General features: G+C 43.3%; 2 protein-coding genes across 2 annotated transcripts in view; both read left to right on the top strand.

Annotated features, from left to right (window-relative positions):
* The window catches only part of ABHD17C (abhydrolase domain containing 17C, depalmitoylase), a 54,496-nt gene extending 48,863 nt beyond the window's left edge, over nt 1-5,633 (top strand). The window contains exon 3 of the mRNA XM_065412402.1: nt 5,414-5,633. Within this exon, the coding sequence (XP_065268474.1) occupies nt 5,414-5,633 (220 nt within the window). The remainder of the gene's footprint in view (nt 1-5,413) is intronic.
* Nucleotides 5,634-10,174: 4,541 nt separating this feature from the next.
* The window catches only part of LOC135884700 (inactive cell surface hyaluronidase CEMIP2-like), a 75,569-nt gene continuing 58,796 nt past the window's right edge, over nt 10,175-26,947 (top strand). Inside the window, exons 1-9 of the mRNA XM_065412219.1 lie at nt 10,175-10,345; nt 10,976-11,240; nt 14,060-14,563; nt 20,336-20,476; nt 20,918-21,473; nt 22,262-22,431; nt 22,705-22,893; nt 23,292-23,461; nt 24,571-24,780. Of these exons, the coding sequence (XP_065268291.1) occupies nt 11,066-11,240; nt 14,060-14,563; nt 20,336-20,476; nt 20,918-21,473; nt 22,262-22,431; nt 22,705-22,893; nt 23,292-23,461; nt 24,571-24,780 (2,115 nt within the window). The 5' untranslated portion in view covers nt 10,175-10,345; nt 10,976-11,065. The remainder of the gene's footprint in view (nt 10,346-10,975; nt 11,241-14,059; nt 14,564-20,335; nt 20,477-20,917; nt 21,474-22,261; nt 22,432-22,704; nt 22,894-23,291; nt 23,462-24,570; nt 24,781-26,947) is intronic.

The following is a 26,947-nucleotide window of genomic DNA, read 5'->3' as shown; positions in this document are numbered from 1 at the left end:
TCATTTCAATTTTTAATGCTCGTACACAGTCCACCAATCCATTGTATGTTAAATTTGGACTGGTAACTGTTAGCTATGGTTGCGCTGTCAAGTGCTTTTAGCTAAAAAGTAACACCCCTTTAGAAGTGTACATTGCTCAGCCAACTCTGATTTAAAAGGTACGTGGTGTCAACAAATATAAGTGGAAAGAATTTTAGGCTTCTTGTTAACTGCTGATACTGCTCTACAAAAACAATAGACAGGAAGAATGGCGCAGTGATTAGGGTACTAGCCTAGGATTCTGTGACCAGCTCTGCCACAGGCTTCCTGTGAGTCTCTCTGCCTCAGGTCCCCATTTGTAAAATACTTCCTTGTCTCACGAGGGTGTTGTGAGGATAAAGGCATTAAGATTGAGGTGCTCAGATACCACCATAATGGGGGGCACCTAAGATCAATTGATAAGATATGTGGCAGCACTTCAGCTGTTGTCTTTAAAATGAGCTTAAAATCTTTAAAATGCCGCATTGAAAGTTAAACGTGATTAGTTTCCGGATAACAAATACACTTGTCTCTATTGTTTAGGCTTTTACATTCTGGATGCTAACAGCTGTTCCAGGAATCCTAAACTGTATCAAACACTGAGTTGTAAAAGCAAGTGAAATTTACATCCTAAGAATGAAAATCAGGGACCAGAGAGCACCCTTCAATGTTGCAGTTGTTTTTGCAACACTTACAAATGGACAAGGATTCCATGTTCAAAGCTGATTCTGGAAGATGCAGTTTCTTTCTTTTTTTCTGAGTGAGGGAGAAAGGTGGAGGCCCAAATTCCACACACTGGAACCTCGAAGAATCAATTTTGTGGGACTACTGTGACAAAGCCAGATGTAATTTATTTTAACTCCTACTTCTTTAATAATTAAAACTTCATACTAATGAACACACGTTATCTAATTTGCATCTGAAAATTGCTTTAATAAACCAGTACATATTACAAAATTTTGATATAGTTTTACTACACTTTTAAAGATTTAAGTGTAAGAAAATATCTTAAACTAGTGGCTCTCAACCTTTCCAGACTACTGAACCCCTTTAGGAGTCTGATTTATCTTGTGTACCCAAAATTTCATCTCACTTAAAAACTATTTGCTTACAAAATCAGACATAAAAATACATGTTGCTGAAAAATTGCTTGCTTTCTCATTTTTACCACATAATTATAAAATAAATCAATCGGAATATAAACATTGTATTTGCATTTCAGTGTATATAAAGCAGAATAAACAAGTCGTTGTATGAAATTTTAGTTTGTACTGACTTCTAGTGCTTTTTATGTAGCCTGTTCTAAAACTAGGTAAATATCTAGTTAAGATGATGTACCCCATGGAAGACCTGTGCATACCCCCAGGGGTATGCTTACTTCATGTTGAGAACTACTGTCTTAAACCACCTGCTGCTTATTGCAGTGACTGTTAACTGAGTAGTCAAATTTGCTTTGAGTAATCAGCACCAGATTCTTGTTTGACTTCTCTGGGAGGCATTTCTCAAGTACAAATAGTTCTAATCCTTGTCTAAATCTGAGCTGTACAAGGCCATTTGGTGGAAGCAGTATTGTTTAACATTTTACTACTATGACACTATGCTGCAGAGTGTACTTTGCAGCTACAGAAGCCATCCCTGATTCTCTAGGGACTTGAATGTCTGCTATTCAGTTAGGGTTACCAGATGTCCCGATTTTTAGGGACAGTCCCGATTTTGGGGTCTTTTTCTTATATAGGCTCCTATTACCCTCCGCCCCCTGTCCCGATTTTTCACATTTGCTGTCTGGTCACCCTATATTCAGTATTCCATGCAACTTTTTCCAGAGAAAGGTTCCTCATTTGAGCATAGCAGTCATATATAGTAGCATTGTCTTCTGAGACTGTCATCCAGTGCTAGTGATACTGATCTTCAGACAATGATGCATGCAAAAGTCTGAGAGGAAAAAATACCCCAAGTAGTTTCCTGTAGCCAGGGAAGGGAGAAGACGAGCAGACTCCAGGGAGACTTGTGCAGAGTTGAGCTCTGTGACCTGCTGCAGACTTCGGGTACAGCTACACTGCCAAAAAAATGGGACAATGAGTCTCAGAGCCCAGGTCAGCTGATTTGGGCTTGCAGGGCTCACGCTATGGTGCTAAAATTGGCAGTGTACACGTTCTCACTCAGACTCTGAAACTCAGCAAAGGGGGTGGGTCTTGGAGCCCAGGCTCCAGCCCCAGCGAGAATGTCTACACTGCTATTTTTAGTCTGTAGCATTGGCCCGAGCTCTGAGACTCGCTGCGGGGATGGGGGTTCACCATGTAGGTGGACCCTTTGTAACAAGGATATAGCAGTGGAATTCATTCTATTTATTACGATCAAGTTAAGATAAAACATAACATCTAACATTTAAAGAGAGAGTTTTAGGAAGACAGACTAGCTAGTGAGACAACTGCTTCTTAAAATACATGATCTTCAGGCTTAGAGAGCTACAAGTTTTTTGTGAAGTCGTCATCCTTAGTACACTTCTCAGCAAGTTAAAATGTGAATTCACTGAGGGTGTATTAGTAGTTTAAAAGATCTTGCTCTCAAACTTGTGCATTGTTCTTCTCTTAGAGTTTTTAAATATCTAACATTTATGATTAAAATTAATACTTCTAGAGGAGAAAAAGCTAAGGTTTTTAATTACTTTAGTCACAAGATTGTGTAGCAGTGATTAGATTAAACAAGCCAAACCAAACAGTTTAAAAAATAAATAAGTGTGTGTGTCGGGGGGAAGGGGTGTTTAAAGCTTGACAGCAGAGATGTTGTACAGTATTTTTTTATTAACCTTCTACTGATCTGGTCATTAATCTGACTGACTTCACTTATACTTAAAACAAGGGAAATAAACATTTGTGCATTTTCATTAATGTGTACAGCTTAGCTGTCTGCCTTCACTGTAGGAAAGAATAGGTTTATATCCACCTTTGGAGAATTGCTGTTATGTGCGTTTTATGTTGGGACCCCATGAGAATGTAGTCTCTGTAGATTTCCTAGCTGCAGAGTGGTGTGGCTGAGAATACCAAGTAGGCTAATGTGCAGTTTAAATACTGCTTTACACGTAGCTGAGTTGGCAATGGGATGCTTTCCAATTTTTTGCAAAATACAAATCTTTTTTCTTTAATGACAATTCATCATCTGTATTCACAAACTGTTAAGCTAGTTACCTGGATGCTGCAATGATGGGGGTTTCCCAGCTTTCTAAAATATATTAAAAACAGTAGCTAGCTAATAAGAGTGATATATAAAAAGTCTTTTGTGTACATAACTGCACATAGCTGACATGCCTATTATGAAATCTTTACTCAGTGGCTGGCAAGTCCATTGGGTTTTAAGACTTTAAACTAAATTATTCAATATTTTGCTTATTTCACATTGCCATTTAATCATGGTATTCTTCACCAGGGGATGCAAATAAAAACTACAATTGTACATGTCTTATATTGACAGCCTCTCTCTAATGTTAAAGTCCTTATCTGTATTCCACATGGAAAAAGCTAAACCTGACTAATCCATATTTAATGTTTTCCTACCTAGAATCTAATCTCAAAATCAAAAGACTTAACTTTTTACTGTTTTAAGCTTGTACAGTCTGTTTTGAAGAGATACTGGGATGTAGAGAGACCAAAATGTTTGTTTAGCAATAGCCGTTACCTAGAATCCCACAGTACACCAAAAGCTGAGCTTTTACACATGTGACATTCTCTGTTCCAGTTCACATTTAAATTTTTGAATTAAATTATCTGTATTTTCAAAATGTTATATTTATTTGTAAATTGTCACCTTGGCTTGGCTATATTTTTGGTTTTTACTCATTTTGAGCGACTGGATAGATACAGCTTCACTTTTGTGTAGTCACTTTCACATCTAGATGTTTCACTTCCTTCTCTTCCTTTGGGAGTAGCAAAATCCTGACTCCCTCTAATTATTGTTCAACCTTTTTTTAACAAATCATAGAAATTAGAGGTGGGAAAAAGTTGTCTGCTCTAGTTATTCTGTCAGTTCAAGATTGTTCACTACAATAGATCTTCTGATGTCTTATTTCAGATGTCCAGAGGGATGGAGTTCTCACCACTTGGGGAAGTCTTCCACAGTGTAATAGATATCACTGTTAAGAAAACTTGCTAACAAGCAAGCCAACTCTTCCTTTTCCTAATTTCATCTCCTTATTTCTAGTTCTATCCCTTTGTACCACCCTAAATAGTTCCTTTCTTTCCTTGGTGTCCACACCCATCAAATATTTTTAGATTGAGATGTATTTACCTATTATGAAAAGTATAGTATATTTAGTTCATTCTAGTACTTGACGGGGAAGCAACAAATAATTCTATATGTAAATTGTTGTCTAAATATGATATATTGGAGCTTAGAAAATAGAGTGGTGAGAACTATAGATACTGTAGTAGCTTAATCATTCTCCTTTCCTCCCACCCTGCTCTCCCAAAAACAAAAAGTCCAATAGAAATACTATACTGCTAAGGGAAGCTTGCATCTAAGCTGAATGTTTACTTTAAGGTCAAAATTTCCCCAAATTTAGGTTGTGAAAAATAAGCCTTTTCAAAACCCAAGATGCACATAAATGTGTCCATGAAACAAATCCAGTGTGAGATTTTTTTATGGTTGGTTTGCAGTTAAATATGTCCTTTTAATGTTTTCAATCCTAACATTGCAGTATTGTGCTAGTGCATATGAGAACCTGGAAGTGAAAATGACTAACTAAAAATGTAGTATAATTGTAGCATAACCTTATTCTTTTTTTCATGGTGCGAGCTGAAATGCAAAATGAAAATAGCCAATGTAAATAGAGGAAAATTATATTTTAAAATTAATCTTAAAATGAATTAATCCTTTAAAATAATCTGTATTAATCTCTGGGGTCAAAAACATAGATAAGGATGCTTTCTAAATGATTTTTCAATCAAAGGGCCATAATGAATTAGGGAGCTGAATGTCTCTAGCTTAGGTAGTAGGCTACATTGGTCACTAGCTCAAATTCAGACATGGTGACTTAAGTTTCATCCTCTGTGGGAATGCATTGGTGGGTTCAAGTTGGTTCTGAGTTAGACAGATGTCCACATGCTAGCTGGTATGATAGTCACTAATAAGCCAAAGATTTGACCAGGCAGGAGAGTGGACAGACTTCTTGCCATTGAAGAGATTGGTAGCAAGATGGCGATAAAAGGTCAGCTTGCACTGACAGTTATCTGTGCCTGTTTTGTGGATAAGTCAGTGGGGCATCAAGTGGGGGCATCCATTTAAAAAAAAATTCAATATTCCTTAATTGTGTTTAGTGATTAATTCAACTTTGTTTTCTTTGGTATTACAAATGTAAAAACTAAAAGCCTGAGTAACTTCTCTTTCTTTTCCATCCCCCCAGCATTGACAAGATATCTAAAGTAACCTCTCCTGTGTTGGTAATTCATGGTACTGAAGATGAGGTAATAGATTTCTCCCATGGCCTGGCAATGTATGAGCGATGTCCACGCGCAGTGGAGCCCCTCTGGGTGGAAGGGGCTGGGCATAATGACATAGAGCTTTATGCACAATATCTAGAAAGACTAAAACAGTTCATATCTCATGAACTCCCCAACTCCTGAAGAAGCCTACTTGATTTTACCTCAGTTACTGTGAATGGAAGAAATTACCTGTTTTTGCACATGCTTTAACTGGATAGCTGTAATAGCTTTATACTATGAAGAAATACCTGTCTTTAGGGTGTTCTAATCAACATCTGATGAAACTTGTCTTTTATATCTGGAAATTATTCTACTAATGCACACAATATGGTCAACTACTGTAACTCCAATGATTTTTAGTTTCATTACCCTGGAGGACATGGGGGATACTAGCTGAATATGGGGACACTTTTTATCTAGTGCTGTATTAATATTCTAAAGTCAGTTTTCTCTATCTTCTGATCATTTATAATTCTGTCCTAGGAGACTTTTTTTCAATGTTCTCAGTATATGGAACACAACTGTTATGAACTACAGCTTGTTCTTAACAATCGATTCATGGGTTCAATCTAAGGGAGTACTTTCTTTGTAAATTTCTAGCTGTGGTATTGTAACTGGCAACTTATTGTGATGAGGTCTTTCCTCTTAGTGATCTTTATTTAACTTACTGATCTTCCCAAGTAAATTATTTAAGATGTCCTACTCTTTCCTGGAAAAAAAAAAATTAACTAATACATGGGGCTAAATTCTGTAGCAACCTCTCAGCCATTTTCTGTATAAATGTAACTGGAATATTCTTAAGGAAAAAATGACTAAATTGTATTTGTTTAATAAAAATAAATGTATAAATTCATTAATAGAAAACTCCTTTTAATATTCAGATGGTCTGAATAAGAGCCATAACATTTCCTTCTGTAAAGCATTCCTGTAGACTTTTTAAAAGTACTGTACATATTTGAATTTACATTGTGCATAGATTCTTAATTGGTAGTTTTAATTTGTCTAATTACAATAAACTGCAAAATTCTGGTTTGTATATGATTGAATACATTTTGTTAAAATATGTTTTTATCCCTATATTATTTTGCTATTAAAATTTTATAAGATTTCCAGGACAAAAAATTAACATTTTATGTTTTGATGAATTTATGTAACTAAATTTTCATTGAACTAATCTTTTTAGTTTAGAAGTAATTTGATGCTTTGACACTGGAATCGCACAGAATATGCATCAGAAATGCAAGACACTTACAATTGTTACACTACTACTATAGGTCTAATTTTTTCCAAATTTAAAGGCCTTAAATGTACTGTAAGCCTCAGATTGTTGTAAAAATTGATTGCGGTTGATTGCAGTTTGTGTACTGTTGCTAGAATGCAACTCAGTGGTTGTAATGGAATAAAGGATGCATGGATTAGAGCATATTGAATTGTGAATCTCATTTGTACTATAGTTTTCATACAAAGACAGCAAACAGGAGGTATGGAAAAATTATATTTTGGAAGGGGGAGAAAATACCAAATAATCTGATAGCCTAACCTTGCATTTTAATGTTAAATGTTTACAAAAAGGCACAAAATAATCCGAAAGAGCAAACCTGCCATTCTGCTCAATTTTGTATGTAAATGGAATGTAAACTGGTGTTATTGGGTAAGGATTCTTGAGTTGCTGTTTAAATATTGAAAATCATGGCTGGGAGCAATGTTTGAATATGTTCATCGTGAGACCTTGTGACAAGAATGCAATTAACTAATAATGTGAGCACAGCAGGTGTGCATGCTGTCTCTGAGATTGATTTAGAGCTGTAGTGCCCCAGTAATTAAAGTAAAATTGAAATTTTCATTTCTGAAATCCTAGAAATTAAAGATAGAAAAGGTCAGTTAGGTCATCCAGTCCCTCTCTTGTCGATCCAGGCTGGTTCTTTGCAATAGACCTTGTCCAGTCAGATTTTAAACAGCCCAAGCAATTCTTTTCCAACTCCGGGGACAGCAACTCCTATTAACAACATCTGTGGGAGTTGTTCAGACCCTGTGGTGAAAGAGTGGGGCCTCTGCTGTGCATACTCTCTATTTGTAGATATAGGCCTATGCATTCAAAAGTGACTTGGGGCTTTCAGTTTCTCCAGTTCTGAGTGTCCAACTTGAGACAATTTAGAGGCCTGCTTTTTCAGGAAATGCTTACCGCTTTGTCACTTCTGAAAATTTAAGCCAGTGTGTCTCTTCCCCTCCCCTGCATAATGCAGTCACTTTTAAATATTGCTTAGACATGTTCCACTTAGCTCTTTTAATCTTTTGTTTATAAATCACTTCCCCTAGCTTCCTCAATCACTTGATACTCTTTGAATTTGCTCAAATTTGTCAATATCCTTCTAGTAATGAGGTGCCCATAGTTGAATACAGTTCTCTAGATGTGGTCACATCAGCCCCATATAGGGTTGGAACTGTCGTCTCTTTGCTGCTCCTTGAAATGATGTCTACCTATTCAGCCCAATCTTGCAATAGGATTTTTCACTGATATTTGCTATTGCATTGCAAACACGTCCTGGGTATCCTCACCGCTAGATTTCTTTCAGCTCAACTGTTTTCCAGATCTTTCTCTAACACTAAACTTCCTTCAGATTTTTTTCCATTTACCCAAACTTTCTGCCAATTTTTAATATGTATAGGTTGCTTGATATTTCTCTGTTCTGGTCAATGTCAGTAATTCCTTCCAATTCCATATAATCTGAATTTCATTAACATGTTTTAAACTTTCCCTGTCATCAATGAAAACATTAAATAACGATCCCTGCAATGACCCTCTAGGATGTTGCCTTCTCCCTTCAATTCAATAAATTTACCCTCAAAGAATTTTCAGTGCATTCAACAATGTTCTTATCCAAGCATGCTTGAATCAATTCTGTGTGTTGTGTGATGCTATCAAACTCTTCAGTGAAAAAGCATATATAATATATATTGAACTCTCTCTTCATCCCAGTAATGTTGTAATTATCATTCCCTGACTTTGGGTATTTGAACATTTCTAATTGATACATTTAAAAATCTCCCACCTGTTGAAAAAATTGATTTATGGGATGTCAGAACTAAATTTTAATTAAAAATCCATGACTGACTCATGGAACAGCTTATACAAGAGCAAATCCAGGACACCCTTTATTGAAAGAGAATAGCATGAGCATAGGACCTTTTGCATCAGGAGAAGTAATGGAGTGACACTATGGGGGAGGGGCTTTGAACTGTTATTTAAAATGCGCTGGGTTTGCAAAAAATATAATCAATGGGACTTTTGCTAAACTCCAGCTGACAAACATAAAACACCCTCCCACCAACTCAAATTTGTAATATAATTTTGTTCTTAAATTTAGATACGCCCTTACCGTAGTATAAGCATGTGTTAGAGCTATCAAAATGTCTCTGAAAATTAATTGCTGACTATATGCTGTTTTGTAAACCATGTTGTTAGAGTACTTAGTTGGTCTTTTAGGATGTAATGTTTCCTAACATTTTTTTTCTTAGGTGTGTATGTTGCTTCCATTTATTTTTCACATGGGACAGCCGTGATAGCTTTGATTATGTAGTAGAATTTTGGGGTAGAAAGATGGCATGGAGCACAGCTGTACATCTAAATACTTTTTTCTTGACTTCTCAGTTACAGCTGGTATGGCAGCATTTGGGAATCTGATACACACTGTTTACATGTCTAATATATTCATTCTGGTTCTAATTTTGGTACCCTATCACTTAACATATATAGGGAAGAGTCCGAAAATTGTTATGCCCCCTCCACTGCTTAATTACCTACTGTGTAGTGATATAGGCTAATTAGACTTATCTTCTACTCTTAGGGAGATCCTTTATCATTGTTACTTTCTGCTGGAATGTGTCCAGGCCCTTCCCCTAAATTGGGGCAATCCTACATGGGGTGCTGTCTCGTTAGCCCTCCAAATAAGCACCAAACTGTTTTCAGATTAGTGCTCTGTATCTGCAACATTCAATGCACCCACTAACCTTTGGAGATGTTTATCACTTGAATTTTAAATGTTCCCTACTGTATTTTCTATGTGTAAAAATGTTTGTCTCCTAGATTTCAGTAGGCCTATAATTATTTAGTGGGGGAGGAGTAACTGGCTCAAAACTTTCTAGAATGTTTTCTAGAATAAAATAATCTGGATTCACCAAATCAAGAAGAATAGCAAGGTTGGCCTAAATTCTGCTGTTACTCAGTACAAGCCTATTGAAATGTTTACCTGTATACTTAAGAAGAATTGCCTTTGAAAACAATTGCATCAACCCTCTTTCTATTCCTTAAACTGTAATGTGGAGGTGTCTCTTTACAAGCCAGCTGTGTTGTGGTAGACTGGCCAGTCTCACTGAGTGAGAACCTAACTAACTCCTTCATTTTGGATTTCACCTGAAGGCAGATTGAGGAGAAACTTCCCTCTGCTGCTTCTTGCTGCCTCTTTTCCTAACAGCCGTAGCTTAGAAAATAACAGCTCGAGGTACCTTTGCTCTTGATCTACCTAGCCCGGAGCTGGGGGAGGTCCTATACTGCTGCCTGGCAACTCCACGTTCCCGAAGACTTTTTGGGGGATGGGAATAGGACCTCCAGGGCCGGCCTGAAGTGCCTGGTGGTGCATCCTCTCTGCGCCTGCCTTCAGCCACTCCGCGCCGCCAGGTTGCATGAGGGCCGGCTGCTGGAGCCGGCGTGGGGCACAGTAGGGGATCCGGCTGGTGGGTGGCTTTCGGCAGGGAGCGAGGGGTTTGCATTGGCTGCTGTGCCCCGTGCGCTCTGGACGCGTTCGCAGGGAAGGCGGCTGGGGGTGGAAGGGAGTCCCCGGGAGCCGGGCTGCCAGGTAAGAAGCGGTGACGCCGCTGCAGAGCAGAGGAGGAACAGGCGGCCGGGGGAACCCGGCAAGCACGGAGCTCGCCCCGGCTCCGTGCGCTCCTAGCCCTCCTCTGGGCCGCCGCGGAAAGAAACCGGGCCGCTGCCTCCTGCAGCCCCCCTAGCCGCCCCCAGCAGGGCGCACAGCCGCCGGGAAAGGGCCCTAGCGCTTCCCGCACGGAGAGCGGAGCTAAGCGCGGCTGGGGCTGAGACGTGGCTTGGAGGTGCCAAGCGGACGGCAGGGGGCATCGTGCGCGCCCCAGCCAGGCGCCCTGCGCCGCGCTCAGCGACCCGGGGGCTTGGCGCCTGGGCCTTGCTCCGCCGAGCGGAGTGCCCGGCTGGGCGGCGGAGGCGAGCGAGGCTCAATCACCCAAAGGCCGGGGCTCGGGGAGTCCCGGAAGGCTGGTGCGTTGGCGGTCGTCGGAGCTCTCGGGTTCCCCCGCTCGGCGCTCGCTCGCAAACACCGCCCGGGCTTGTGCTGCGCGGGGTCCGGGGAGCGGGGCTGCAGGGGAGGAAAGCGGCGTGCTGCGGGACGCAGGCGCGGGCGGGCGGGAGAGAGCGAACGGATGGAGACAAATCTCTCCATCTGCCTTCGTTGCAGGTTTAACATCCCACGCCTCTGCCCCCCGCCTCCAAGTCCCTTTATGCAGCAGCGCCTCCCATTAGCAGAACTGCCAGCTCGCCTGCTGCCATGGCTTCAAGGTCCCCTTCCCTGCAGGCAGAGGGGCTGCAGCCAGCTGGGCGTCGCCCGAAGAAGAAAACCAGCGACGTGCGTCTCTCTGCACCCAACCCCCGTGCCCTGGGACTTGCCCACCTGCTGCTGCTCCTGTCTCGTTGCCCAAGTTCTCAGGCGACAAGTTTAAACAGTTAGTAAAACATTGTCTGTGTCTCCCGCAAGCGCTCCGCAGTGAGTTGGTTAAGGTAGCATGTGATGGTGCAGCTGAGGCGTGAGGTTGGCTAGAATGACACGAGGACCAGTCGTTTGCAGCTCAAATTACAAATGCAATGGGCAGCGCTAGCAGCAAAGCTGCTTTCTTTATCTGGCTTACAAGCAGAAAACGGAGGCCTGCCAGAGTGCTGAATCAGCAGTTCTTGGGCGTTTAAAACAATAGACCCCAGAGTTCTGTCCATGTTGCCACAGCATGTTGAGTACACACTCCCATCCTTCCTACTGTTTGGAAATTCTTCTGGACTTCCCCAGATCCACATTTTCCCCTCAATCCGGAGCCACTGAGTGTCCAAAATCAGCATCATCCTTAACACATAGTACTTTAGCCCCTGGGAGAAGGACCAATACATATAATACTATTATTTGATGATTCTCTTGCTGGTAATGACTGACATTTATCTCCTTTATTCTCTCCATAATCGGAGTTGCATTTCTCCCTCTCCCCTGCCCAAAAGTGAGCACTAGCTGAGTTCAAGCATGTACACATAGGCCATGTGCAAGTTTCCATTACACAGCTCTGCCCCTCAATAAAATCATGAGTGGTGTGGAGAAAGTGAATAAGGAAAAGTTCTAATATAAGAACTAGGGGCCATCAAATTAAATTAACGAGCCGCAAGTTTAAAACAAATAAAAGGAAGGTCTTCTTCACACAGCGCACAGTCAACCTGTGGAACTCCTTGCCTGAGGAGGTTGTGAAGGCTAGGACTATAACAGGGTTTAAAAGAGAACTAGATAAATTCATGGAGGTTAAGTCCATTAATGGCTATTAGCCAGGATGGGTAAGGAATGGTGTCCCTAGCCTCTAGCTTTTTTGCCGCCCCAAGCACGGCAGGCAGGCTTCCTTTGGCGGCATGCCTGCGGGAGGTCCCCGGTCCCGCGGATTCGGCGGCATGCCTGCGGGAGGTCCGCCAGTCCCGCGGCTTCGGCGTACCCGCCGCCAAATTGCTGCTGAATCCGCGGGACCGGCGGACCTCCCGCAGGCATGCCGTCCTCACAGGGACCGGCAGGGCACCCCCTGCGGCTTGCTGCCCCAGGCACGCGCTTGGAGCGCTGGTGCCTGGAGCCGCCGCTGCCTCTGGGGCACCTGGCATTGGCCACTGTTGGCAGACAGGATACTGGGCTGGATGGACCTTTGGTATGACCCAGTATGGCCTTTCTTATGTTCTAAGGCACCTCTGCCCCTCCACTTCCAGTCCTGGATCTCTCTTGAGTGGAGACAGCAAACCCTATTGGTGCTTCTTCCCTTTTTGATTTACAAGCAGGCCCCTAATAGGATCTTTAGTTTATCTTTCAGATGATTGCTGGTAATTATAATATAAAGATAAAATCATAGTCTTAAATACTTTATCTTTAACTCAGATGCTTAGAACACATGACAGGTTAGCAGATATATGTATTGTTTAAAACAAAATATTGCTTATTATTAGTACATATAGTTAGGAAATGTTTTGAGTTTTCCATGGGGAAAAATGACTAACATTTTCTACCAACACTTTTGGGGTTTTCATTGGAAAAACTCCAAACCAGAAATATTTTAAATTTACAAAGTGTGATATCATGGCTGCAAAATGCAACCTATTTAGATAGTGTCCCAACGGTTTTGATCCAAAGCCCATTGAAATTAATGGGAGGCTTTCCATTTACATGAGTACAGGGTGGTGTGTAACTTGCTCTACCTCAGAAGCAAACCTGGAAAGTTTCAGGGAGTCACGATTCCTCCCCCGTCTCTCTATTGCTCCAGGGAGAAAGTAGTGCATGGATTGGGAGTTGGACTAGATGACCTCCTGAGGTCCCTTCCAACCCTGATATTCTATGATTCTATGATTCTATGATTCTCAAAGGTATTTAGACACCAAACTCCCACAGATTTCAATGGGAGTTGGGCGCCTAAATATCATTGAGGATCTGGGCCTAAGTTATTGCAGCTCTTGAAAAGGTGAAGCTGGCCCCTTGCATCTGGCAAGTGGAGGATAGTGGGGTGGAGCCAAAATGCTGCCCACTTACGCACTGGGAAAACATTCTAGAGTGCGAGGGTGAACTCTACAGCAGGGGCCCTATCCAACTCCCATTCAAGTCTGTGTAAAGATTCCCATTTACTTGAATGAGAGCTGAATCAGGCCCCAGATCTGGGCCCAAGAGCTGAGTAGGCTAAGCAAGGGGAGAGAAAGGAGCCTTTTCCCCCTCTCAGCCAAGTCAAAAAAAGGGCCAGTCTACCACAAAGCCACTCAATGCATGTGGTCCAATTTTGGGTCTGTAGTAGATACCACTGTATTTGCTTGCAGACATTATACAGAACAGAATGCATTGTTATGGTCATTAGTTCTTGTTCAGGAATGTACATACAATAACACTTATATAGACTATAATGCATTGTTATGGTCATTAGTTCTTGTTCAGGAATGTACATACAATAACACTTATATAGACTATAAAAACACTTGCGTAAGATACTAGTTTAGACCAGAAAATACACAAAATGGGTTCTTAGATTACAATCTTTGACCAGAGTAAAGCACCAATAGCTAAAATACAGGAGTCATCATTGTAGTCTATTCATTTGGCTATTAAAACATACAGTAAGCCTGCCAAAATACATTTTTGGTGCAGTAAGCCAAAATATATTCAGTAATATAGTGAAGCATTCTTAAATGTATACTTTTATAAATCTGCTAGGAGGAAATACGTTCTTCCATGGTTATGCCTAATAGGTTTTTACTGTATTTATGATTATTTCAGAAAATAGCCTGAATCCCAACAGTTCTTTGTGGGATATGGATTATGAAGGACTATTTCACATTAAGAAAATTCTCCCAGGGACTCCTGGCTCATATAAACTCTCCAGCCTTCTTAGAAGTAATGCTCTTGTAAGTCACGAGGAAAGAAGAAGGTTGGTAACAAATCAGAACCTGACTCAGAAATCAAAAGAAGAGCAGTTATCCTGTGACATGCTCCTTAAGCTTTACAGATATGTTTTTATGGATGCCTTTGGACCCAAACTTGCTTGGAGTATATTTCGCTTTCATAACTGTGATAAGGAAGTCAACCCACCCAAAATTCAGATCAACCCTCTCAAGCTGCTGCAATCTAAATTGAAGCCACTGTTGTTATACCGTGTGCTTAAGGTCCTCAGGGACATGGGAGTATTGGTTGAAGCCCAGCAATCCAAAGCCTTCTCATTGCTAAAGAAGCAAATGCTTAAAACAAGGAGAATGTTGTTTAAGTTTGAAGTGAAACAAAGTGGTACGTATCTAAGGAGAATGCATGTTTCCTGTGTTCTTAACATTTTCTGCTGGTCTCTATGTTTACCAGCCTCATGTGATAAATGATGTTTAATTGTTTCACCTATGAGCTTAAGGGTACATGTTAGAATGGTGGCTTCTAAGCACTGGTGTTTCCAGCTTTTGCCATTGATTAGTACTTGGTTGTCCATCTTCCTCCCCTCTTTCCATTTCCTCCCACACCATAAGGCCTGATCCTGCAATGCTTACTCACTGGCTTCAGTGGGCTTAATGGCATGGGTTATAGGATCAGCCCCTTAATGAAAGGCTTGACATTCTGCCTCTGTTCTGACACAGCTGCCTACTTCTCATTCCCTTGTCTGACCTCTAACCCACAGTGGAGCATGGGCTGCTGTAAACCAGCCTCCTGCAATCTGGCCTGCTGTGCTGATAGTTTGCTACAAGCAGACAGGATCATGCAGAATCCAGTAGGAGAGGGTTATAGGCATCTCACTGCGGCCCTGTAAAAGCCTCAACCCAGTGTTCATTATTAAATGTCCAAACCAGCAAAGTGCATTGCGAAGCATCTCCTGTGAAATGCTGAGCACCTGAATTTCCATATTGACTTTAGTGGGAGATGAAGGTGTTCAAAATCTAGTAGGAAGGGATCCTATTAAGGTAAGTAGAAGAAAGGAGAATTTGCTGGCTGCAGAGTAAGGGATGCTAGAAAGATTCTGGATGCAGAATGTAGAGGTCACTGACTGACAGGTTAACTGGTACAGTTGCCTGGAAAGGTTGAGTACCATTCTGTTAGAAGACCACCTCTGAAAGTCAAGAGCCATTAAAGGGAATGTTATGGCTGTGCAATGTCCAGCATAATGCCCCCCCTGCAATTCTGACAGGGGTCTTGGAGTGCTACTTTAATACAAATAATGATCAATAATTTGTTGTGTGTTATACAAAGCATTTCTGGACGAGGTGGCTGTACTAAAGTTTTTAAGCCATTAGAACAAATTGAAATACTTTGATGTATTCTGATTTTCTCAAGACTAAACTGAATGTATTTGCCTATAGAGAGATGCAAATAATATAACTTTTGTTGAGAAAACAAATATCAGCACAGAATACTCAGTAGCATTTGCAGAGGGGAAGAGGCAAGTTTTATATTTAGTTATTGAAAATATGTTGTGTTTTAATGGTGGTGTATAAGTTGGAGCCTCATGTTATCCATTTTCAGGATAAAGTGTCACATTATATATGAATTCTTATGAAACAGATTCCTGCTTTGACCCATTCCAACCTAAACCGGCAGTCATAGCAAGTATAGTGGTTTAAGTGATCCTTGCAAGCAGTTAATTCAGTACAAATCCTGGAATAAGACTTACTCAGTATTGTTCATAAAAAGGGCCCTTGAGAGATCATCTGAAAGATATTAGGACCTGAGTATGCTAATCATGTGCAAGGGTGACCCCTGTTGGTAGAATTTAAAACTAGATGTGGACAAATCTCAATTACCACCGCTATCTGGTAAACCAGTCTATTGGCTTTTTTGTAGCTTCTGATTTTATATCTATGTAATTAAGAAATATTAAAAAAGAATATCAAAACAACACAGATCAAAACACTAATCCTCTCTCTCTCTCTGTATATATATACATGTATGTGTGTATATGTATATATGTAATGTGTGTGCATAGATACATACACATATGTTGCCCAAGCTATTTATATAATTTGTGCTAATGTGTATGTGTAGTGTGTGCATTTGAAAACTGTCCTGAGCATCCAGTTTTTATCTAAAGTAGACAGACTGGGTTGTGTTGTAGAAACAGGGACTGCTTTAGGTAGGGTACTTTGGTTCAAACTATTCCGTGGGAACTACTTAGTGAAAACTGACCCTGCTTTTCCTTCCACCCTCTGAGCAGTATTAAGGAAACAGGATATCATTCAAAGAGGGAGTTTACCAGGGAGGAAAGTGCTTACACAGGAAGTACCATCCCTACGTTCCTGTGTGAATTTTGTGTCTGCTGCCAGAAGAAAGTCAGGGGCATTGTGGGAACAAACTATTAGTCAAAATGTCTGTCATGAATCAGCTATTTTTTGTCATTCCCTTTAAATGAGACCTCACTAGATCCCAATCAATCCAATTAAAATTTTCATGCAAAATATTACATTTATTGCAACATGTTGGGGCTTGAATTGTTAAAAGTTTCCTAATACCAGGTAGTCCATTAGGAAAGAGTGGCATGACCCATTTTGTTTTTATCAGGATGGATTACTACTGATTAGCCTAAAAAAAAGAGTAAGAGTAACAGCAAAATGAGGTCCTTTTGCTAGGAAAGGCTGATGAGACAGGATGTTCTGTCTTCCTGTGTGAAGGTGTGAGAATGTTTGCATGGTTGGAAATGTTCTTATGTTGAGAAAACATCTTGCGTAGTTGAAGAGTATTGTGAAAACTTTAATCTGGAGTTTATTTGAAAAAGAAAAATAATCCTGAAAATGAGGTTTGTCAAGGGTAAAATCAGCCCCATTTCACCTCTTCAGCGTCAGCTCTCGGATAGTAATATTTCCTAAATATTCCTGAAGTGGATTCTCAGAAAAGCATAGAGATGCTTCTAGTCTAATTTGTTCCACAGTTTTTTCCACATGCCAGTTAGGAACTTTTCAATACTGGGAGAAAATTGCCTCTAAATTGCTCACCTGAAGGCAACCTTTTCCTCAGGAAAAGAATCAAACCATGATAGCTGTGCTGCTACTAACACCACAGAGAGAGAGAGAGAGAGAGAGAGAGATTTTGGAAATTACTTAAATAATGTAAGAATCTGGAGATCTCCGCAAACATACGAATAAAGAATTAAAGGCTGACCCTGCAGTTCTTCCTCTGGCAAAAGTCCCACTGAAATCAGAGGGAATTTGGCCTAAGTAATGACTGTTGCATAGGACCCTAAGGCAAGTGTAGGCTGGGGGGCCTCATTTAGTGATAGCCCAAGCCTTTAATACATTTAGTTCCAGTACTGATGTATTAGCATAATACATACAGCTTGAATATAATTTCTCAACCTGTTATTTTTATTTTTGTCAAGTCTATTAATCTTTATTTTCCTCTAGAATGAACATTGTAGTTGAAGGTAAGACAGTCAAGGGATGCAACGGACATTTGGATACATGCATATGGAAAATAAGTTCTAGTTCTCTTGTACCTGAAATTCTGCACATTTACAACAGGTGAATTCAGACTCCAGAGATCTCCAAACAATTTAATTGGCCCTGTCCCCTATGTCAGAAGAAATCTTGCCCCAGAATAATTTAATAGCCCCTGACCCCTCCCTCAGAAGAAATCTTGCTCCAGAATAAAGTTCAGTGAGACCAGATGATGGCACATGAATGTATCTCCCTTCCCTTATTGTTCGTGATCAGCAGCACTTATGGCTTTGCACAGTGGGCTCCTCTTTAGCCTTGGCTCTTTTGTGGTATCTGTGGCTGGTAGATTTGTCTCCTCACTTCCAGCTGTCCCTCTCCTCTGGATGGAGGTTTTTTAAATGGTTAGTGAAGCATTTGATGAGGGAATGAATCAACTCAGTGGCCACAAATCTGTGCTTTAATATATTTACACGTTGCCTGGCAGAATCTCTGGTCTTTCATGCTGCATTTAACAGCATAAGAAATACTGATAACTTTGATTCAGAAAAAAAATGGAATCTGAAATGGACTTTCTACTCCAGTTTAAAGACTACTGCAATCAATGGGAGCAGGAGCAGATCATTTAAGAGCAAGGGACCTGATCCAAAGCCCATTGGATCAGGCCCAAGACTTGTTGGAATATCCCCTGAAGGTATTTTCTACAGCATTACAGTGACTGTTGTGGGACAGATGACCTCTCCATGGGTGTCTCAGCCTCAGACCAGTGGTATCCTACCTCCTGCGATTTTCATGCATTCTTGTTCTTAGCCCTCCCCATCAGAGTTCTTTAAACAAAAAGTCATTCCCAGCTGCCCTACGGCTACACATCCCAGAGAAAAGGGTGAGGCTGATTTAATTAGACTGATTTTGCAAGATTAACTGACAAATGACGAGCTCTCTGTAAGCTCCAAAACTTTTCTCTTGCCAACAGAAATTGGTCCAATAAAAGATATAACCTCACCACTTTGTCTCTCTAAATTATCCTTAGCCATCCAAATCTGGTCCTAGGCAGGTGTCCATTTCCACCTACTTTGCCTACAACCTTTGTTTAGGGTAGCAAGGGGAACACACCTCACTCCTTAAGCATTTAGCCTGGGGCACTGGGGTTTCCCAGCCTGTGTGCCTGGCAACAGCTTTCCTATTACTGCTCACCTCCTCTACCAATTTCCCTGCAGAAAAGTTTAGCTCCCTGCCGGTGCGGATAGGGGGCCCCAGGTAGCTCATGCCCCCCTTAAGGTGAAGACTCTACTTTGCAAGCGACAGAGGAAGTCCAAGCCACCCGTTCCCCCTGTTCATCTCCAGGCCTGTCTGAACCTCACTGGAAGGTAGCAGAGAGGCTGCAGCTGCAACCCGTAGGGGACAGTCGGGGACAGTCTGATGTTAGCAGGGAATGTGCACCGCTCCCCTACTCCCCGTTTAAGGGATTTCCTTCCAGCCGCCTGACAGGTCCGGCCACGTGCGCGCAGAATGCTCGGCGCGCGCCCCCTCCAGGCCCCGGCAGGCCAGGCGGGGAAGCTCGCCGGCGGGAGCTCGGCTCGGCTCCTTGCATCTGGGGAGCCGCACGGCGGGTCCAGGAGGAGACGGCGTCACCGGGGTGGGCGGAGCCAGCGGCTCAGCTGCTGTAAACAGCGGGGGCAGCGCCAGAGGCCGGGAGATGGGCTATAAATAGGGAAGCTGGGGGAGCCCGGCTGGAGTGGAGAAGCACCCGGGCACCCAGGAGCAGCTTTCACCTTAGCGCCCGCTAGCTGTCCCTGTCCCGGCGAGGCAGCGCTCCTGCTGCAGAGCCCCGCGTCTCCGAGGGGGGGACTGCCCGGTCCTTAGAGCAGCGAAGGGAGTCCTGCTTAGTAGCACCCGGGGCTAGGTAAGAGGCTCGGAGCACGTTGTTCCTTTGGCGGCTCTGCCCCGCGGCGGCCCGGCTGGAGCGGGTCTGTCGCTGGGTTCTGTCCGGTGCCGTGGCTGGGCTGGGTTTTGCTGGGGGACGTCGCTGTGTCTGCGCCGGAGCTTTGCCCCCTGCAGACGCCGGAGCCCACGTGTCTGCGGGGCGGGGAGCGTTTACCCAGCGCCGCTTTACTCCTCCACAGGTGGCTGCAGAGGCGCCCGCCCCGCCGGGGGGGCCGGAGAGCGGGGGCCGGTGGGAATAAAATGCTTTGAATGAAGTGTCTCTGTGTGTGTGTGTCTCTGGGGCTTGGAGCGTCCATCGCCACGTGCGGGGCTATCCCAGCCTGTCACCTTCGCCTGGGTGAGCCTCCGTCCCCGGCAGCAGGTGCCTGCTGCTACTTCGGGCTCAGGCCGGCAAAGCCCCGCCGCGAGCCGGGCAGGGCTCAAGGACCGGATGGAACCGCGGCTCTCCGTGGGCGCACGAGTCCGAGACGACCAAGGAGCCTCCGGGGGCGTCTCGCCAGTGCTGCGGCATCCTCCTCCCAGGGGCTTTCCTCCCTGCCCTTCTCCTCTCCTGGGCCTGCCCCACTCGGGAACCGGAGCCCCCAGCCCCCTGCGAGAGGGGTGGAGCGGCGAACTCCAGCGCAACAGGTGCGTATCCTCCGGGCTTGGAGCCGGGCTGCGGGCAGAGCGCGGCGGGCTGCACTGAACCGGCGTGTGCGCCTGTGTGTTGCAGGGCCGTGTCCCGAGCGCGCCCCGCACCTGACTCCCTGGCGTCCCGGGCACGACAGCAGCCGCTCGGTGGTCATCGGCCGGGGGGAGGCCCTGAGGCTGGAGAGCTCCGCGACTTTCCACTCGCTGCACATTCAGGACGGAGGTAAGGAGACAGCAGGGGCTTGGCGCCCGCCTTCCCCTGAACCTGGCCAGCCGCTCAGAGCCCTGTCTGGGGGGAGAGCTGCAGCCGGGCATGGCCAGAGCCTGGGAAGGGAGCAGGCTCCCCCAGGGAACCGCAGGGGCCTGATCCCCTCAAGGAAGGGGGTGGGTCACTGGACACTAAACCTGGGCGCCCCCCGGCTTAGAGCCTTACCCGAGGTCTCCCGTAGTCTGGATGGGGGCGGGGGGTCAGAGCAATGTCCTGGCGTGTGGGGGAGATTTGCACTGGTCCCGTCCACTTGCAGCCCCCACGATCCTGTGTGCCGCGCCGGGCCTGCCGGTGGCCGAAGGGAGCTTGCACCCTGCTAGCCCGGCTGCCATGTGCCCAGGAAAGCCGGGCAAGAGTCGCTGGCGTCACGTGCGAGTCTCCCCACTTCCCTTCCAGGGGCGCTGGTGTTTGCAGATCAGCAGCAGCCCATCGCCTTAAGGGCCCGCTACATCCTCATTCAGGATGGCGGGGCGCTGCACATTGGCTCCCAGCGGTGCCCCTACCACTCCCGGGCCACCATCTCGCTGTACGGGAAGGCCACGGAGGAGCCGGAGGTGGAGAACTACGGAAAGAAATTCCTGGGAGTGGACAGAGGGGGGACCCTGGAATTACACGGGAGGAAGCCTCGCTCCTGGACGCTGCTGGACCAAACCTTGTACGCGGGCGGGCTCCCCTATGGATCCTACCAGTCCGAGAAGCGCTGGAGCAGCCGAGGCCTCAACATCCGGATCATTGATGCGGACACAGCCCGGGTGGTGGCCGCTGGTCGCTTTGACACGCACCTGCTGGCCGATGAGAGCAGGAGGCTGCGGGAGTTTCTAGCCACCCAAGCTCCGGGCAAGGTGGTGGCAGCCGCAGTAGGAGACTCAGCAGCGAAGAGTTTGACTCTGGAGACCCGACTCCTCCTCAAGGAGCTTCTTCATAGCAAACACATCCTGCATCTGGGGTACAGGTGAGACCGGAGCGGGGTGTTCGCGTGGGGATTTGCTTCATGCACGAGCCCAAAAGCTTCAGTCCTCGCCCTCTGGGCAAAAAATATTTGATCTGCTGTAGCCTAATCCACGTGCCCACCTAGTCCAGCATGGGATCACAACCCAAGCTAACCGCAAACTAGCCCCAGACTTGCTGATTCTGCGGGCGGTCAGCACTAGTGTGTGACCGCCAAAGAGAGGGGGACACCGGGCTAGAACTAACTTTTCCGGTGCCCGGATTAGGCTTTTCCACAAGGACATGAACATGGTGTCTGTCAGCACTAGAGAGAGTGTGTGTGTGTTCCAGGGCTGAGCTTTTATTATTGGACATGTGGCAGGAAGGCGTTGGAAACCTGTAGCGCCACCATGGACAGCTCCTGGGCCTCTTTCCTAACAGCTGACAGCTGTCCGCTCCAGATTGTAATACTCCCTATCATCTAAGAGGGTTTTTGAATTCAACATTACTTTTAACAAGCATGATCGCCAAACTATATATAAACGCATACCCACGTGCATAGTGTACTAATAAGATCAAAGCAAGCAAACTTCTGTAAATAGGAAACATTCATATTTTTCAAGCCACTGGTGTATAAAATAAATAAAACAGTCATTAAGGGAGCTGTATGGGAGACTATTCTAGAATCCAGGCTTGCTTTATTTTAAGAATACTTTCTCTAACAGGGATTCTATGTACAAAGGATCTTTCAAGGTTGTAGGGTACAGGGTGTATTTCTGTCAATATGATCAGACTCTTCTTGATCTTACTCAGGCAGCCCTGGGCTCTGGTTGGGATCCTTGGAGGTGGTCAGTTTTCAACAACAGAAGATAGAAAACAGTATCAAGGGAATGGAACAACTGGGATAGCAATAGCAGGAAGAGATTTTCAAACCTATGAAGGAATCAATTTTAGAGTCACTGCTTTCAGTGGATGGGTAAAAGGTGTAGTGTGCTCTTTTCTTTTCTTTTTTTCTTCTGCCATTAAAATCTGAACTAATTTAGACTAATATTATAGAACGTGGTCAGATGCATGGGGATCACAGACAAACAGTGTCATGAAATAATAATTGGGCATAGTCTTTATGCCCCATAAAAGGATACGAGACCTTGAATTATTTCATTAAAATTGATTGAGTAGATACTCTGTGCAATTATCCAAAATGCACTGGTACACAGCAGTAAAGAATAACTGACTGTTTTTCCCCCCCCCCCTAGGGATTCCTCATAATGGATTTAGAGTGGAAGTGTCCAAAGGCATAATTCTTAACTTAGTGGATGAGGTTACAAGTTGGCTACCTGGTGATAGGATAGTCATTGCTAGCACTGACTATTCCATGCATCAAGCTGAAGAATTTAATCTCCTTCCTTGCCCTGAATGTAAAAGTAATCAAGTGAAGATTGATGGTATGAAATATATTCTTACGCTATTTCTGTGCAAAAAAATATTTGTCACTTTTTTAACTCCTCTTTAGCTGAAGTTTGCAAAATTGGGGCCCAGTCCTGCAAATACTTATGCACGTAAGTTTACACAAAAGAGTGTTGTCCATTGAAGGCAATGAGACTACTCGCCTGTGTTTGCTGGCTGGCTGCTCAATGATTTCAACACAAGTGCTGAGCACTTGCAGGATCAGACCCTTCACAGTTGTGAAACACAGAAATTCATTATAAGTAAAATGACGACTGAATCTTCTTAGAACATTGTGTAGGTGTTTAGAACTGTGGTGTTTGTGTAGGTGTTTAGAACTGAAGATAGTAAACGTAGCTAAAGTTAAATATATAACTCCCCTCCCCGCCCCCCACAGGCAGCCCACTTTATCTTCATATCGGGGAAGTTGTAGATGGCATAGATATGAGGGCAGAAGTTGGTCTCCTGACTAGAAATATACTTATTCAAGGAGAAATGGAGGAGTCTTGTTATGGACAAAATCAATGCCAGTTTTTCTCCTATGACACATTTGGAGGACAGATTAAAGTAAGTGGCTTTTTTCCTCTCTCTCAATTTCAGATATTTATTTACTATCCAACGTTATACATGAGTAATGTAAAATGACAGTTACATATTTTCCCCTGGTACAGCAAGTATGTATTTGTGTGTAATGAGAGAATACTAAAAAGTTATTGAGCTATTTGCAAAACTTGATCCACAATTAAATTACACCCTCTTGCTCACCTCTAATATAAGGTGTAATATACACTTCTATCCTCCTCTGGGTTAGTTTGGTTTTTGTAAGCCATAGCCCTGAGTAGGGGTCATTGGGAAGTTACACTACCCAAGAAGGAGACTTTACTCCCTCCAGAAGCACAGTTTGCTTTATTCACTAGGATGGAGCACTGCTTCCCTCAGTGCCTCAACCCTGCTTCACAGGCCCATGTGGTGGTGGGGTAGGTCCTGACCCCACGTTCACATCCCTTTTCATTTTCAGTGTACTAATCTCTGTAGGATAGCAGGAGCAAGCATTCCCTGTGTTTTCCAGAGCACAAGGTCTACTCTTGTGAGTGGCTCCTAGGCAGCTGTTCAAGGAAGCAAGGATCACACTAGAGCTTTACCGCTGTGCAGCCATGCAGATCCCCATCACAATCTGGGCTCCCCCCCACAAAACAATAACCAGATGGACCCTCAGCTAATGTAAATCAGAGTACCCTCAGTGAGGTCAGGTGGTGAAATCAATGGCACTATGCAGAGGATCTAGCCCAATAGCATTTGATTGAGATGAGGCTACTAGGAAATATAGACTTTTGGTGGCACCGTAAAGATGTTAGATATGACTTTTTGCTAGCTGGCAGTAGTATTTTTTTTTCTATAGCTATTACATAAGTGTGTATATTGCCAGGAATAAATGCTATAAATGGTTCAATACTGTTCATTTTGGACACCACTACCCATTTGGTATTTGGGAAGTTGAGACATGTAGAAAGATGCAACCTTTGGGCCCAATCCTATACTGAAGTCAATGGGAGCAGATTAGCACTTTGCAGGATCAAGCACTTTGTTACTTGATGCTTGTTTGACAATTGTCTGTTTTTTGCTGTCACACTCTTGTACTGCAAATTCTTTCCTTAGGTCTCTATTTGTCTCAATAGATCCAAAGGAATTTTACCTCCGTTCACATGGCAGGAGTGGAATTAAAAAACATGGGGCAGCAAATACTGGGCAGCTATCCCGTTCATTTTCACTTATCTGGAGATGTGGATGAGAAAGGAGGCTATGCATCCCCTACTTACCTTGATAATCTGGCCATACACCACTGTTTCTCTAGATGTGTTGCCATACATGGAACACATGGCCTTCTGGTAAGATATATTTTACTGACAAACTACTTCCTTTATTTTGCTGAATGTTAAAAAATATGTAATATGTCCTGCCACACTTTAACACAATGCAATTAAGTATTTTGAGGCATAACTTTTTTTCTAGTGCATCTGTTGGATTGATACCTTGAAATAGTTAAATTTTAGAATTGACATTCTAATGGCTCTACTTCTTGAAAGAAATGTCAAGTTCTGTATATTATGTTTATAATTAAGCATGATGAGATCGTGAAATCTTTGTGGTGATCTGAGCAATCTGTGATAGTGACACTTTCACTGAACTGTCGTCTTTATCAAACACATGGTGAAGTTACCGACCTTGGAATTTGCAACAGAGATACAATCGAGCTACAGTTGAAGCCAGGAACAATGTTAGACTAATCCAAAAATATTTGTAAAACCAAGGTGAAAGAAATGTGAGCAAGAAGGGCCAAAATGCCCACTGCGAAGCCAACAGAACTTGGGAATTTGGCTTTAGGTCAAACTCTATGGCAGAGGTTATTGTGGAAAGGGGCTTACCAGAAAATGTGTGTCCAACCAAGAAAGTGCCAACATTTGTTCAGGAAACTTCTCCACTGCATCTCCATGTTTTCCTTACCCCTATGAAATGGCATGGTGTGCTGAAGTGAGGCCCCACTGGCAGGGAAGTACTTGAGCATGTTACCCGTGTTTAGTCATAATCCTCCCCCACCCTGATCTATCCATGATCCCTATGCACTCTTCATGAAACGTTATTCTTGCCCCTATACATAAAGCTGCTGCCAGCTAGAACACATGTACATATTAATACTGCTTTTGCAGTATGTGCCCATTTGGTACTGTACTTGTAAGTGTGTAAGGGGCTGAAAGCCCCTTCTATGGGCCTGAGGATCTGTTTGCATTGGCCAGATCTCCTCCAAAAAGGGTTGATTGTCAGTTCCTCATATCTTATGTGTTTGTGTTGGCAGAACCTCCAAAAGTTGATGGAATAAGTAGTGTCTTCCCTTTCCTTCCTCACAAATAAAATCATTTATTTATATTAGACCTTTTGAATCAGGTGAACAATTAGAGAATAAGTTAATGTTGACCTAACTGGAATAACTTGTGCTCTTGAGACTTGTCAAAAGTGTAGTCAGTAGGGAGCTGTCTGACTGAGATTCCACATCTGTCAACTAAATTAGAAACCCAAATGCAAAATCTAGCCCTGCAGGGGATAGCATATGGGTTTTCAAAGGCTCTGAGTCCACAAATCAATGAGTAGATAAATGTACTAGCTGAATCTGTGAAGGAAATCATTTTGTTCCAGTGCAGTAATTAAAATAAACCTGTAGCTAGTCCTCTCAGACCAATCTGAGATTTCAGATGTGAACAAATATCTCAGTGCATGAACAACTGAGTAATATGTTAAAATATATATTATATGCACATTAATTTGGCCTTATTTTGTGATGCTTCAGAGTTTGGAGAAGAGAAACGTTGATACAGGGTTTCCCCCCAGTTTTATGCTACCGTGAATGAACAAACTGGAGCACTTAGTAAAATATAAGGTGGGATGCAGCATTTTGTGGCACAATTGTGTACCTGTCAACGAGATGAAAGGCACTTCAGATATCAGCTCTTTTGTGACATGGCACAGTCCTGGCACACAGTCAGCAGCCTCGCAGCACAGTTTAGGTTACTTATCGCAGCTGAAAAGCGGGTTGTGACATGCCTGCTACTTCACTGACATGCACAACACATGCCACCGAACACTGTAGTCATTACTGTATAAAGTTGCAGAGCATGAAGGTCACTTATATTGTATTGCTGAGCTATATATAATTCAGTGTTTGGAAGCATCCTAATTATCTCATATTGGAAACACTACTGGAGCACAAGGCTGCTGAGTGGACAGAGTTTCATTCCTAAGCATACAACAGTCTGCTACTCCCAATATCACAGTGTGATAGGTAGTATGGTACTTCTTTTCCAAACCTTTGGTTTCTATCTGTAATATATGTTAATGAATACACCAGGATAATCAGGCCAAAATTATGATTGCAGGACTATTTCTTTGGATCCTGATTTTTTTTTCAGTGCAAATATAAATGATCTTTAAACAGTGTTATTCCCAATTAGGTGTATGGTCAGCGTAGTTTCAGATATGAAAGTTACTAGGGAGCTCCTGTCT

The sequence above is a fragment of the Emys orbicularis genome, chromosome 10, assembly GCF_028017835.1.
Source record: "Emys orbicularis isolate rEmyOrb1 chromosome 10, rEmyOrb1.hap1, whole genome shotgun sequence".
In the NCBI taxonomy this organism is placed as follows: Eukaryota; Metazoa; Chordata; order Testudines; family Emydidae; genus Emys; species Emys orbicularis.
The sequence above is the reverse complement of the archived record's forward strand: the minus strand, read 5'-3'. Positions and strand labels throughout refer to the sequence as shown.